The following is a 15,481-nucleotide window of genomic DNA, read 5'->3' as shown; positions in this document are numbered from 1 at the left end:
ATATAGCAGGGGCAACCTTATGCCGCGCAAACCTTACGTAAACGTCGTAACTTCACTGCATCGACCGCGCGTACGTTCGGGAATTTGCGTATCTAGCTAATTTACATACTCGACGGGGAAAACGACGGAGGCGACACCTAGCGGCAAAAAAAAATGCATTTTAGATCCGACAGCGTAAGAGCCTTACGCCTGTCGGATCTAATGGATATCTATGCGTAACTGATTCTAAGAATCGGTCGCATAGATATGACGGCCCAGATTAGGACTTACGACGGCGTACATGGCGTGGCGCCGTCGTAAGCCCTTTGAGAATCTGGGCCTTTGTTTTTAAAAAATGTCATTTAAAATGATCGTTTGTGGGCTTCACATGATTTTTCAGGTTCTGAAAAACGCCGGGAAAAAAAATTCGAACATGCTGCATTTTTTAACGACGTTTTAAACAATGTCGTTTTTCGGGTTGTAGAAAATGATCGTGTCTGGGCTAAAACTACGTTAAAAACCCGCGCATGCTCAGAAGCAAGTTATGAGACGGGAGCGCTCGTTCTGGTAAAACTTCTGTTCATAATGGAGTAAGCACATTCATCACGCTGTAACAGACAGAAAAGCGCGAATCGTCTTTTACTGTACGCGGAATTAGTGTCTTTGTCCGAGCACTAATGCACCACCCGAAAATAATTCTCTTGCCTATGTGGCTGTTTGTGGTGAAGCTCAGGTGTGTTATTTGAATATACCGTATTTATCGGCGTATAACATGCACCTTCACTTTAGAAAGGAAGTTTCAGGGGGGAAAAAAAAGTAAATTAAGAACTGTGAAGCAAAATAAGGGTCATTGCCCATGAATGCAGCCTAATCAATGCCATGAATGCAGCCTGATCGATGCCCATCTGCAGCCTTGGAGGGCTGGACAAGCGCCAACAGATTACATGAAGGAGAATCTCCTGTTTACACAGCAGCCTCTTTAATACAATGTACTGCCTCCTATGATAGACAGACCAGTCGTCCAATGGCAGCCCAGGAGACAGGACTTCATATTACAGATGCCACCGAGTAAACAGGAGATTCTCCTGTCCCGTCCGAGGCAGCGCCGATAAATACAGTATATATCCAAATTACCAGGGGTACCACATTTAACTGGAACGGGGGCCGCAACTGGCCCCCGGGCCTGACTTTGGACATGCCTGCTGTATACAATGGGGCTGAGATTCACGTAACATCATTGACCAAATGGGGGTGGGGATTCTCCCATCTACACATCATTGGACCATCAGGGATGCTATGGTGTTTCAGCTTCCCACAGGTTCAGGAGAACAGGATTCAGACCCAGTTTAAATCTGAACCTAGCTCATCCCTACTTTTAAAGCCAACTTTACTGAACACATTTTGTCTCCTATACTTCTTAATTTGAAAAATTGCCACTCAACCCTATCTAGTCTATGTGGTTAATATGTGTAAGATGGCCTCAGCTTTGCATCACTCCACAAGCCACGCCCTCTGACATATTTCACCCCACCCACCAGGGCTTAGTCATAGACCTCTATAACTAAGCAACGGTGGGAGGGGCGAAACATGTACACATGTTAACCGCATAGACTGGATAGGGTAGAGTGGCAATTTTTCTAAGTATGCTACACACTACAGAATGGTGATATTTGCATCCAGCACCCCATTCCTAAGTACCAGTGGCACTATATACCCTCTCCTTCTTTGCCTAGAGCAGCACTACAAGCATTAGCAGGTCACAGTGCCTATATTTCTTAATGGCTATAGTGGTAATTTATGCCCACCAGAATTCCCAGTTTTGACAAATTACCATGAAGGGCCATTATTAAATCCAAATGATGTTGGGGTCACACAGTCAAATGTAAATAAATAATTGACTAATCCATATGCATGTGTGATAGGCTGGATGGAAGCCTCACTACTAGAGTCTCTTTGCTTATTATGGGTTCAATAAAGTGAAATTTGGGCTTTGGATAAATTTGGACACTATTCAGATCATTGGAAGGCGGAGGGGCATTTTCCAGCTACAGAGATGTCCAGCAATAATACTATTATTAATACCAAAACATTTTTTTTATGCCTCTTCCTTAGGATAAAGATTTCTTAAAACCATTGCTTCATAAAATCCATGTGAATCCACCAGCTGAAGTCTCCACTTCTTTGAAAGTGTACCAAGGCCACACTCTAGAAAAGACCTACTTGGGAGAGGACTTCTTCTGGGCGATCACTCCTATGGCTGGAGACTACGTCTTGTTCAAGTTTGATAAACCAGTCCATGTAGAAAGGTTAGTACTTTTACTACGTGTTATAGTGGATACCAATGCTGACATTACCAAGGGGAACTGCTCCTACCAGTTCAGATAAAGGAGGTTTGAGCAAAACAAATTCACTCGTTGTACCTAGGGGCTAACACTTGTAAACGTGTTGGAACTCCCCTCTGCAACAAAAAAATTTACTTGCTTAAATAGGTTCCAGAGCCACTATATAAAGAGTTTAAGTTTTGGAGACATTTTGTACAGGACTGAAAACAAATGACTGGTGTGAGTCTGAATGGGATGGCTCCTTGTGGTCAGTGTAGGTATTATCCACTTAGCTGGCAAATGGTAAATTCTTTAACATACAGTGTATGGAAAAAATAATCTTGTAGAAAATAATGTGATCATAATAGCTATGGAAGCTGTATAATTGCAGTATAAATGTATTGTGTAGGGAAAGCCAAGTGCTCTTATAGTAGCACAAACAAGTGTGTGCGTATAGAAAGATCAGGCAGCATATAATGGCACAGATAAAGAGTCACTTCACAGGAGGCGTTTTTGGTCGGCTTATATTTTAAATAGTCTAACTCCGGCTTTCTGAATAAAAATAAAATAAAGAAATACCAGGCACATGGTAAAATAATAAATACTCACTCTATAGCACTGGTCCTCTTCTGAGTTGAATGATGCCCAGCATCATTTAACTCGCTTCCTGTGAGCCCAAGGTGTCAAGGACCTGACACCTGGAGGTGTATCGTTAAACCATTCTGAACTCACAGGAGAATGCTGCAGAGAGCAGTGTCACGTCATTATCTAGTGATGTTTTCTGCAGCATTCTGAAGCTGCCTACTGCCAGAGGATGAAAGTGGCCTGTGTTGATATATGACCAGACTGAAAACCGCAGAATTTAAGGTATGTAGTACTGCATTTCTTTTTTTAAGATGTGGGGTCCAAAAAAAAAAGTTGATGTGCCTAATTTGTTATAAATGCAGAGAAAAACATCCAAATGATGAAATCTGTGATTCATACTATAGTATAGCAAAGTATTAGGGGCATTACTTGCTATTATTTTTGGATTAAGGGTCATAGTCCAGCCAAAATGGATATTTCAGTTTTGGATAAATGCTGACAAAGAAAATCGCTTTCTATATTTTTATATCTTTTGGGTTGTAATGGTAAGATCTCTGCATCTCATTTCTGCCCAATTGCTTTAGCCAATATATCCTAAAATGCTATATCAATTGTGAGTGGACTGACACTGACAAAATAGGTCCTGTGCCAGTTGGACATACACACTGTCTGATTGGGTTACACCTTTAATCCATCATTACTCTCCATTACCTAATAGGGTTATCATGGAAAAATAGGGACTGCTTGGAATTATTGCTTGTTTTTTTTTTTCCATGCATATTATTTGTCTACTTGACAACCCGTATATACAAGTGCATAGTATGTATTGGCAATACTACAGTCCAGGAAGATTGATTAAAGGCCCACCGACTGGCCATGTGTAATCTAATATTTTTGTTTCTCCTTCCTGTGAAAGACAAATTCTTTGTTTGCATAAACCAAATGTTATGCAGGATTATAAATTGAAGTGGCTTAGTATAGCTAACGTTCAGGGTGATGCAATCTGGACTGCTTATATAAATTAAAGAGCAAGATGGATCCCTCTATAATTTCATATGATTAAAATATGCAATTACTCCAGCAGCTGCACGGATCAGAAGAATACACAGCACTCACAGATTATTTATTTCTTTTTCTGAAACAAACCAACTGTCATTAGTTTAATACTGAGTAGAAATAATATCAGCTACAGAGTATTGAAGAGAAATGTAATTCAATTTCGTAAAGATGGCTCACATTGCTGTGTATATTAGCATAGGCACTTTTGTTTTTTTGGTGGGAGTGGCTAGCCCTCTTCTGATGATGGAATTGTTGGTCCTTTTTTAAAGAGCTGCAATTAATCATGTGTATTTATTGTTAGAACAAATGTAATTTCATAAAGAGAGTGCACATTGCAATGTAATTTACCATAGGAATCTGATATTTTCTTCTAAGTTGAAGCTCCTAGCCTTCTTCTGATGTTGGAATTGATGATGCTTTTTTTTATTAGGCTCGTGTACTCAATGTTTACCTGGACAGTAAGTGGAGTGCGATTATAAAAAATGAAAAAGCTGTCTGTCCTTCAAAAACAACATATAAATTTGGTCTGTGCAAATGGGGCAAAAGTGAATATTCCCAGGCTATATTCTCTGCTGTTCAAATGTGCAAGTAGGAAAAAAATACCTAATTATGGCCACTAGATGCAACACAAAATGACACCGCTCTGGACAGAAAAGCCAAATGATATGGACGGTAGCACACCTAGTCTAGGTGCTCTGGCTCAGGATGTCCCACCCACATCCAGAAACAAACCACAAATGTACATAGAAGAGCCTGTGTGCCTTTTGTATCATGGTCATACGACAACAATAAAATTTGAAGACTAAATTTCCAGTGGTGCTGGTTCTTCTATGTACATTTATGGCGCTGACTATTATAGGAAAGAAGTATGCTTTTCAGCTCTATCTGTGGCTGCATTCACATATTGGAACTGCAGAGAATACACCAATCACCCATAACATTATGACCACTGACAGGTGAAGTGAATAACATTGATTATCTTGTTACAGTGGCACCCAAAAGTGGGTGTGAAATAGGCAGCAAATGAATATGTTGTCCTTGAACTTGATGTATTGAAAACAGACAAAATGGCTAAATGTAAGGATTTAAGACTTTGACAAGGGCCGAATGGTAATGGCTAGATGTCTGGTTTAAAGCATCTCCAAAATTGCCGCTCTTGTGGGATGTTCCAGGTCTGCAGTGGTCAGGACCTACCAAAAGTGGTCCAAAGAAGGAAAACCGGTGTGGTAGGGTCTTGGATGGCCCAGGCTCATTAATGCATGTGGGGAGCGAAGGTTGGCATGTGTAGTCCGATCCAACAGAAGAGCTACTGAAGCTCAAATTGCTGAAAAAGGATTCCAATAGAAAGGTGTCCGAACACATAGTGAATCGCAGTTTGTTGCATATGTGGCTGTGTGGCAGCAGAACAGTCAGGGTGCCAGTGCTGACCCGTGTCCGCAGCTAAAAGCTCCTACAGTGGGCATCAGAACTGGACCACGGAGCAATGGAGGAAGAGGAAGGTGGCTTGGTCGGAAGAATTCGTTTTTATTCCGCATGTGGATGGCCAGGTGCATGTGCGTCGCTAACCTGGGGAAGAGATGCCATCAGGATGCACTGGAAAAAGGCAAGTTGGCAGAAGATACCACAGCATACCTTCAGAGGTCTAGTGAAGTCCACGCCTCGATGGGTCAAGACTGTTCTGTCACCAGAAAGGGGACTTAAAGGTGGTTGTAAAGCTTCGCGTTTTTTCACCTTAATGCATCCTATGCATTAAGGTGAAAAAACATCCGATGCTTACAGGCCCCCCCAGCCCCCCATTTACTTATCTGAGCCCGCGCTAGCTTCTCGGCTCTTTACAACCCCTTGAATTATTATTAGGTAGGTTGTCGTCATAATGTTATGACTGATCAGTGTATAGCCTCGGAATATTTGATTTTGCCCCAGTCCCACATAAGAATTTTACATGCAGTTTCGATGCATGAACAGCTATGCAAAGTTTTTATAGATCTATTCCTACGAAGTGTCCAATACAGTAGATGTACAGAATACAGTAAGTACCCTACTTACGAACAAGTTCTGTTCCGGGAGCTTGTGTGTAAGTCCAACTTGTTTGCAAGTCCAATAAAGATCAACGATTACAGACATTGGCTGCGAGAGCTGATCAGTGTGTTCTGTAAGGGAGAGTCCCCCTATCAAAACACAATAGCACAGCAGGGGAGATTGCTGCACCAACATTGCTTTTTTTTTTTTCTGTATAGCCCGCTGTGTTAAACTAAAAGAAAAACTGTGTGTGTGTGTGTGTGTGTGTATGTGGACTCAGCTTTACATTATTGGACATGCAAACTTGTGTTGCATCTTTGAAAGTTCGCAAGTTGAATGCTCGTATGTAGGGGACTTACTGTATATAACGGTAAATTGATTAGACAGGTTTGCATTTATCTACTTTCAGTGTTTCAGACTGTTCCTTTATTTTTGATTGTAGGTATCTTTTTCGGAGTGGCAATCCTGAACATCCTGGAGACTTGCTGATGAACACAACAGTGGATGTGCTACCTTACCAGGTAGAATGATATTGAAGTACAGCTGATTGTGGGCATTAAATGATGCGCAAATCATTTTGGCTACCCACTATTTTATTTCCCTTTTTAAGCTGAAGTTTAGATATGATTTTTATTACTGTACATTGGATCAGTGTAAGTATGTATATGCGGGGCTGTGATATCTTGATCTGCACCTCATCCAATCCGAGAATGTTTTTTGTATTGATTTTAAAAATACAATGCGTTCTGTGAATGGTGACAGTGCTGGGCAAGCAACCCCTTGTGGTTACTATGCAGAAGGGCAGCCACTTGGCACTGAGCTTGGAAGACAACTAGCATCAATGACTACTATTGTGGTTTGCAGCTTTCACAGGGATCACTCAGGTATGAGACATACATATTTATCATTTTCCAAACTGCACCAATGTAACTATGCAATAAACTTCATGCCTAAACGTCAGCTTTAATGGAACAATTTTTTGATAGTGTGGGGAAGGGTTAGAACATCGGTCAACCTTTTTATTGCTGCATTTTTCATTATTAACCACTTAACTCCTGGACCATATTGCTGGTCAAAGACCAGAGCACTTTTTTGCAATTCGGCACAGCGTTGCTTTAACAAGTCAATTGCACGGTCGTGCGACGTAGCTCCCAAACAAAATTGGAGTCCTTTTTTCCCCACAAATAGAGCTTTCTTTTGGTGGTATTTTATCACCTCTGCGGTTGTTAGTTTTTGCGCTATAAACAAAAATAGAGCGACAATTTTGAAAAAAATGAATATTTTTTACTTTTTGCTATAATAAATATCCCCCAAAAATATATAAAAAAAAAATTGTTTCCCTCAGTTTAGGCCGATACGCATTCTTCTACATGTTTTTCGTTAAAAAAAATCGCAATAAGCGTTTGATTAGTTTGCGCAAAACTTATAGCGTTTACAAAATAGGGGGTATTTTTATGGCATTTTTATTAGTATTGTTTTTTTTACTAGTAATGGCGATTTTTTTTCGGTACTGCAACATTATGGCAGACACTTCGGACACTTTTGAAAATGTTTTGGGACCATTGGCATTTTTATAGCGATCAGTGCTATAAAAATACATTGGATTACTATAAAAATGCCACTGGCAGTGAAGGGGTTAACAGTAGGGGCGGGGAAGGGGTTAAGTATGTTCCCTGGGTGTGTTTTAACTGTAGTGGCCTGCGCGAGAGCCAGCATATAGCTACGGGCTCTCGCGCAGGGGAGCCGACCTGCCGCCGTATAACCGGCGGCTGGTCGGCAAGCAGTTAATAAATTGTTAATGGCACCCCAAATGTGGAAAACCGTGTGGAAAAGCTTGCAGTTAAAAAAGGCTGAAAACTTAAAAGGGTGCATGATTTTTTATTTTTTTTGCTGCGTTTGTTGCTGGTAGTGAAAGTTATACGTGGCAAAATAAGGTGGATATGCATGCATTCATGATATGCTATGATGTGATCTGACCATAACACCCTTTTCCATGTGGTCTCAGAAGGTGCGTTTAAGGTTGTCAGATGAGGATAAAATGTAATTATTTGGCATGAACACCAAACGATCTGGCAGAAATCCAATACAGCTCACTATCCATAGAACACCATTCCTACAGTAAAGCTTGGAGTGGTATTATCCCGTTATGGGGGTGTTTCCCTGCAGCAGGGACTGAAGCACTTGTCAGGATAGAAGGAAAAATGGATGGGGCAAAATATCATTAAATTATTGAGGAAAATCTGCTGCCCTCTGCCAGAAAGTTGTCAGTGGGAAGGTTTCCTTTCCAACATGACAATGACCCAAAGCACACAGCAAAAATTACCACACAGTGGTTGAATGAGAAAAAGGTGAATGTCTTTGCATGACCTAGTCAGAACCCAGATTTAGACCCCATTGAAAATCTGTGGAATTACTTGAAGACTGCAGTCCACAAACAGTCACCATCAAATTTAACTGAACTTGAGCATTTCTGCAAATATTGCAAAGTCCTAGATGTGCAAAATTAGTAGAGACATATCCCAACAGACTAAAGTCTGTAATTAATGCAAAAGGTGTCATATATGGGGGCACACATGAGATAACTATTACTCCATGGAGGCACCGTCCATGCAAAATATAAGAATGTAAATAATATAAAGTGGAGTGGGATTTTAAATGTACCATAATGGAGGTACATTTAAATGAATGAATTAATACATTTCACAGTAGCTTATTTAAAACACATAGAAAAAGTTGTATGCGCTATCCTTGGATGGAGTTATTTAAAACAATAGATTGATCACAGTGGATTACAAATTACAATTTGTTACTGTTTTTTTGGTCCAGAGTGTGTGGATCCTGGGAGTATATCATAGATGAGGCCTACGTGTTTCTCGGGTAACCCCGCTTCATCAGGGCCTTTAAACTGTCACACAAAGAGATTGATAAATGAGTAAATGGGTCAGTGTTTTAGAGAACAATTTTTAAACATACATTAACAATTTTGTTCCTGAAACAAAGAAAATACCAGGGGATACAATACCAATAAAGGCTGCATCTTTTACAGCATAAAAATGCACAATGAAATTAGCATAAAGCATATACAATAGTGCAAGCACATTCAATCACTTATTACAGTAACGCATGCATTACTACAGGAGGTTTTACATAGTGCTCAGCTGTGTTTCATAATTTCAAGACTCATTTAAAGAATAAGCGGTATAATTCCGTATCTGTATTGATTTAAAGAATGAAATGTATATCGGTTTTACCTTGTAAACTGTGCAATTGGTATGACGATCCAGGAGGAACACAAGAGCCTGGGGAGCTCATGGGGACAACCTCTCCAGTCCGAACCGGAGAACACAGGAAAATGAAACCCCTAAAATAGGGGTTTCATTTTCCTATGTTCTCTAAAACACTGACCCATTTACTCATTTATCAATCTCTTTGTGTGACAGTTTAAAGGCCCTGATGAAGCGGGGTTACCCGCGAAACACGTAGGCCTCATTCATCTATGATATACTCCCAGGATCCACACACCCTGGACCAAAGAAACAGTAACAAATTGTAATTTGTAATCAACTGTGATCAATCTATTGTTTTAAATAACTCCATCCAAGGATAGCGAATAAAACTTTTTCTATGTTTTCTAAATAAGCTACTGTGAAATGTATTCATTTTCTTTAACTCCATTGAGGCACATTTAAAATTCCACTCCACTTCATATTATTTACATTCTAATGCAAAAGGTGGTTCAACAAAATACTGACAAGGGGGTGATCCTTTTTCCAATTCAGTGATTCTGTTTGTTTGTTTTTCTAACAAGTTGGTGTTATATCTTTCACTTGGATGTTGTAAGTTACACTAGTAAAGACAGCTGGATAAAACAAAAACTATGTCTGTCTTAATTTCAAGCTACAAAGCAACAACATTTTATTTTATTTTTTTAAAGGGGGGTGATTGTTTTCCATACCCACTGTATGTATGGTTTTTAGCTGACATTACCTGAAAAATACTTTGACAGAAACATAAAATAGTATGCTAAAAAAGACTGTGAAGTGACCTTTTCAAGCTAAAGGGTCACAGACCTGCATTCTTTGTAATAGATGAACCCTTTGGTCAAGGAATACAGCAAAAAAACACACAACTGCATAGACATAATCAACTATAATTGAGAATTTACTATTACACTCTATTCCTAACTAGCTAACTAATTAACTAACTAACTGTATTAAAGATTACCAATTAATTCTCTTTAATAAAGATTTTTTTATATAACTTATTCAACTCTTTGTTGCACATACCACAGTAATTATTTTAGTCTGAGAAACTACTGACCCACTGATCTTAAAGCGGAGGTTCACCCAAAAATCAACTTTCTGCCATTAGATCCAGCATACTGCTGACATCTGCAGTATGCTGTTTTTTTTTTTTTTGTGTACTTATCGTTTTATCAGCCGTTGTTATCCGGCTCCGAGCGGGGATTTCTGCGGGGAATAGGCGTTCCTAAGCCAAGCGGATTTGATTGACGGGCTGCTAAAGCCCGTCACGCCTTCCGAAAATACCGAAGTGACACTCGGGTGTTTTATGGCGCCTGCGCCTGCCGTGTAGAGCTGACTGCGCAGGCGCCGTAAACACCCGAGTGTCACTTCGGGTATTTTCGGAAGGCGTGACGCTTTTAGCAGCCCGTCAATCAACTCCGCTTGGCTTAGGAATGCCTATACCCGGAAGGAATCCCCGCTCGGAGCCGGATAACAACGGCTGATAAAACGATAAGTACAAAAAAAAAAACAGCATACTGCAGATGTCAGCAGTATGAACCTCCGCTTTAAGCAATAAACACTGGACATGAGCAACTGGCCAAAGCTGACATTTACACTATTTCTAAACCTGACTTTGCTGAGCGTTTCAAAGTCGCAACCTAAAGTATAGTATGGAGAAATTTGAAATGAATAGTCTGTTATAAAGCTAAATTAATGAAATAATTTTTCAAGGTGGAATCTGCAGTGGATGTCACTGTTAAGTTAATGACGCATCAAAAGCAGGTCACAAACATAGTGCATTTGCCTGCACTGGATCGAACTTCCATGTGATCTGGTTGCAGTGAGCTTCCAAAAGTAGTGCATGAACCACTTTTGGTTCGTTACAGTGTGTTTTGATCCCATTTAAACTGAATTGGCTCAAAACACACCACACTGAACCATATGTGAATCGCGCAGGAACACGCAGCACGTTCCAGTGCAAATCCTGCGTGAACCGCCTGTCAGAATGGAAAAGGGATCTCAGTAACTAACTCATAGTTCAACAATAGTCAAGTTGTTAAAGTGTTTAATGGATGCTTATGATTGTTTTTAGAAAGAAATTTTGGATTTAAGAAAGAATGCCAAAGACAAGCTTCTGTCAGATGGTTTCCTCAGAATAGGTGAGTTTTGTTATGCATTGACACAGAATTCTGTTGTCAACGAAAATAAAAAAATGAAATGCTGCAATTCACATTCCCAGCCCGCTGGCTGAAAAAAAACAAAAAAAAAACGAATTGTGCATGGTCAGCTTTTTGGATGTGGCTTCTGGTATTGAATACAGCCTGTCACAAAATAGCAGATACGTTTGATAAATACATTTATAAAAACAGTGGTCAAGGAAATGTTGATTAGGTTTACTAGAAACTATTGACCAGCAGAAGGAAGTAGTAAGCTCCAAGCACAGCTGGATGGTCATATATTATTATAGTATACAACAGTGTTTCTCAACCTTTTTGCCTTCGGGGAACCATTGGCAAAAAGTTTGAGATCTCAGGGAACCCCTGAGAAAAAAAATCAGATCTAAAGCTCACGGATCATTGGATCTGATCAGCGAGCAACGGAGATGTGTGAACCGGCTCCATAGAGAGCCTTTCACAATTTTCTGACATGCAAATTGGATGCGGGGAAACCCAGAGTGAACCCAGCTTCACTCATGGTTGAGGAAAATAGTACAGCTAGTTGAAGGGAAAACAGTAACAGAGAGTGGGTTTTAGACAAAAAAAGGAAACTTTTTTTTGGGTTCTATATTTGAAAAAAACAGTGGAGGGAAGCCTGCTGATTCAGACCAGGAAGTAGTCACAGCCAGGGTCCAAATCAAGGAGGCTGTACATTGCCCAAAAAACAAAGGCAGTCTGAGCCTTTTGAATTGTCCAGGGATAGCGAGAGACACCTCAGGACTCCCCCATCCACTGATGGCAAAAAAAGCATGGCAAACCAAGATGGTGCCCAGCCTTCCAACACACATGTGCAGCCTTGGTAAATAAAAGAAGCACTGGGTGGCCGCTCTCTCCCTATAGCGAAGCCATGGATGCCCCAGACCGTGCAGGAAGGATCCCTGCCCATGCAAGCAAAAGGGTGACAAAACAAAAATCTAAAAATGGAGACAAAAGGAGCCAAGAAAGAATGAACGAATGAATGAAGGACAAGGTAAAAGGAAAACACATATATGGGGAGACAGAAATAAAGGGAAAGGCAACCCTGTGTGGTACAAGGGACCAAAAGAGAGAAGGAATGAAATAGCTGGCCCCCCAAACTGCAAACACATGATGACAATTTTGTTCCCAGTGAGGAAACACTGCAGGCCCCATCAATACCCACAGAAGGGGCTCCCAGGCTAATTAGCACATTTAGCAGCCTGAGTGCTGTGACTGCATTCTAGGAGAAGCTAAACCCAGACGGATACTGCATTGAGGCAGAGGTGGGGACATAATACTGCTTACTCTTTACTGGTGCGTTGAAGTATGAGGGAAAAAAAGAAGAATTGGAAGGTGACTAAATACGCCTTTTTTTATGCTATTTAGTGGTCCCGAGGGAGTGGTCAATAGGCGGAGCTCTATCACTAGTTTGCTGCCATGTTGGTGTCCGGAAATAGCGCTTTGATCCGTTAAAAAATAATGGATGTTGATGGATGCAGATGTAAACTGATGTAAATTGATGATCATCTGTTTACATTCATTGATGTCCATTTTTCATCCATCAAAGGATGGATGAAAAACTGACAATTGGTCCGTATGTGTGAAAGGGGCCTAATGCCGCGTACACACGACTGTTTTTTCATGACGAGAAAACTGCCATTTTTTAGATTGGTCGTGAAAACCAGTCGTGTGTATGCTCCATAGCAGTTTTCTCGACGAGTAAACTTCCTGCAAAAAAAATTAGAACCTGCTCTATTTTTTGTCGTCACGAAAACCGCTGATGTGTTTGCTTTTCCGAGGGGAAAAATAACATGCATGCTCAGAATCAAGTATGAGACATAGCGTTCGTAATGGGGATAGCAAATGCGTCACGCTGTAACGGACTGAAAAGCATGAGGCTAAAAAAAAAAAGGCGGATCGTCTTTCATCAAACTTTTACTAACACGAGGATCAGCAAAAGCAGCCCAAAGGGTGGTGCCATTTGAATGGAACGTCCCCTTTATAGTGCCGTCATACGTGTTGTACGTTACCGCGCTTTGCTTGAATGTTTTTTTTTTCATGAACGTGTGTATGCAAGGCAGGCTTGAGAGGAATCGCGACGAATCACGTCGCGAAAAACATTGTTTTTTTGCATGACAGGAAAAACGGTCGTGTGTACGCGGCATAAGAGTCTATTTTACCTCACTTTGGGGAGACTTCCTCACGTTTACTTTTTTAGTCTGCAGGACAGGAAGCGAAGGGAAATCTGCCCAATCGGATAGATGACAGACAGATAGACAAGGATTCAAATCATAACTGTCTTTAGATATACTGTATGTGGTAGAATTTTTTTCTAATGTTTTGTGTAAATGTCAAAACACCCTTTTCTCACTGTTTGCTGTAATTACTAGGTAAATTTGAAGATGGAGTTGCAGAAGGACCATTGGATCCCAGTCTAAACCCAATTGCAGCATTCCGACTTTCAGTCCTGCAGAATTCAGCTGTGTGGATTATTCTCAATGAGGTCAGTGGCAAGATGAAGTTTACCACTTACTGTCAAGCTCCTTCTATTTGTTTGTGGTTAATGCCTATGTTCTTTGTTTATACTAGATCCACATAAAGAAGATTCAGACTGACTGATGCTTGTATGTCAGAAGAGGACTTTATTCAAAGAAGTGTCATGGGTGGCCTCCCACCCCTTCATCATCACTGCCTGATAGAGACACGTGCATGCACCTTAATTCCATTCTTGTGTGTTTCTTTTCAACTCTACCTCTGTGGAACCTGCTGTAGCTGAAAGATTGTATCTATCCGTTTAAAAAAAAATCCACTCAACACTTACCTACCAGTAGCAGCCATAGTCTTCACCACGCTTTTCAATTGCCATTAAATCAGTTAAAGTACAGATAAGTTCATATACATTCCATCGGTAGTCAGTAGGCCTTGTTTATCAATGTGTCTAATGGCTAGACAAAGTCTGTGTTGCTCATGTAACCGACGTGATTCCCCTTTTGTTCTCTATATAATAGAATAAATGGGTGGACCTGATTGGTTGCTGTAGTCAACTTTGACAAAAGAGTCTTAGTATATGTGTGGTATAACGTCACCGTGCTGACACAAGTGGCATTGACCTGTTCATTCATGTATGGTAACCAAAGTGGGTGGAAGGCCTTCTCTCTGACACAGTCAATCACTAGGTAATCTGGGGACCTCCAGCTGTGGCATTATTACATTTCCCAGCATGCTTTCTCAGCCAAAGGCCACAGCTGATAGGCCACAGGTCGCCTTCCTGCAATACACTCTCATGGCATTATATAAGCAGGTGTAGTATATTATAAATAATTACTGAATGAATTAGCAAGATGTGCTCTAGACATATCATAGCTGAAACATCTAAGATGCATTATGTGTGGGATGTAATGAAAAAAAAATCTATTTTTTGTTTTACTAATTTGTATTTTGTAGATAATCAGGGAAATAAATCTATAAAGTTATATAAATACACACAGTGAGCTAATATATTTAAGATTTAAGAGAACATATTTGTGTGTTGTAAAATGTTTTAATTATTAATTATAGATTTCATATGTATTCTGTTGTCACATCTGTTTGTATATATGATGTAAGCATTGATTCTATAGGGGGAAATATGTTATTTACAGTCATCTTTTTTAACGCCAATTGATGCTACTCATTTTATTTTGTATTTTCTTATTTTGGGGAGAAAATACAAATCAATGCCAATTCATAATTCTAATGGAAAATTTAGTACTTTCTAGCAGTATTAGATCAGAATTAACTTTTACATTTTTATCCCAAGCCATTGTCTTGTCACAGAACCAGAAAAACAAGTAAAACATTTACCTAATTAAAAAAAAAAAGTGTTTGGACATCATTGCAATAGTGAGTTGAATTATGGCCCTTCTGCTTCAAAAACAAAAAAGGGCAGGGGGCGGTAAAGACGTAATGTACTGCCAGTACACGATCAGCATGATCCAAGGCTGATGGCCTCGATAGAGATGCTTTTTGCCATTGGAAATGCATCAAGCGTCATGGCTGCTGGTTTCTATAGACCTACTTTATGTCAGTATGTATATAGCAAGCTCCAAGGCTGCTGGTC

At 40.1% G+C, this 15,481-nt stretch overlaps 1 protein-coding gene across 1 annotated transcript in view; it reads left to right on the top strand.

The window, feature by feature from the left end:
• The window catches only part of MGAT4A (alpha-1,3-mannosyl-glycoprotein 4-beta-N-acetylglucosaminyltransferase A), a 134,461-nt gene extending 119,343 nt beyond the window's left edge, over window positions 1-15,118 (top strand). The window contains exons 12-16 of the mRNA XM_040336338.1: window positions 2,092-2,285; window positions 6,406-6,484; window positions 11,301-11,367; window positions 13,773-13,885; window positions 13,972-15,118. Coding sequence (XP_040192272.1) covers window positions 2,092-2,285; window positions 6,406-6,484; window positions 11,301-11,367; window positions 13,773-13,885; window positions 13,972-14,001 — 483 coding nt within the window. The 3' untranslated portion in view covers window positions 14,002-15,118. The remainder of the gene's footprint in view (window positions 1-2,091; window positions 2,286-6,405; window positions 6,485-11,300; window positions 11,368-13,772; window positions 13,886-13,971) is intronic.
• Window positions 15,119-15,481: the final 363 nt, after the last annotated feature.

Source organism: Rana temporaria, chromosome 2 (assembly GCF_905171775.1).
Source record: "Rana temporaria chromosome 2, aRanTem1.1, whole genome shotgun sequence".
Taxonomy (NCBI): domain Eukaryota; kingdom Metazoa; phylum Chordata; class Amphibia; order Anura; family Ranidae; genus Rana; species Rana temporaria.
Note: the sequence above shows the minus strand (reverse complement) of the source record. Positions and strands in the feature narration are given on the sequence as shown.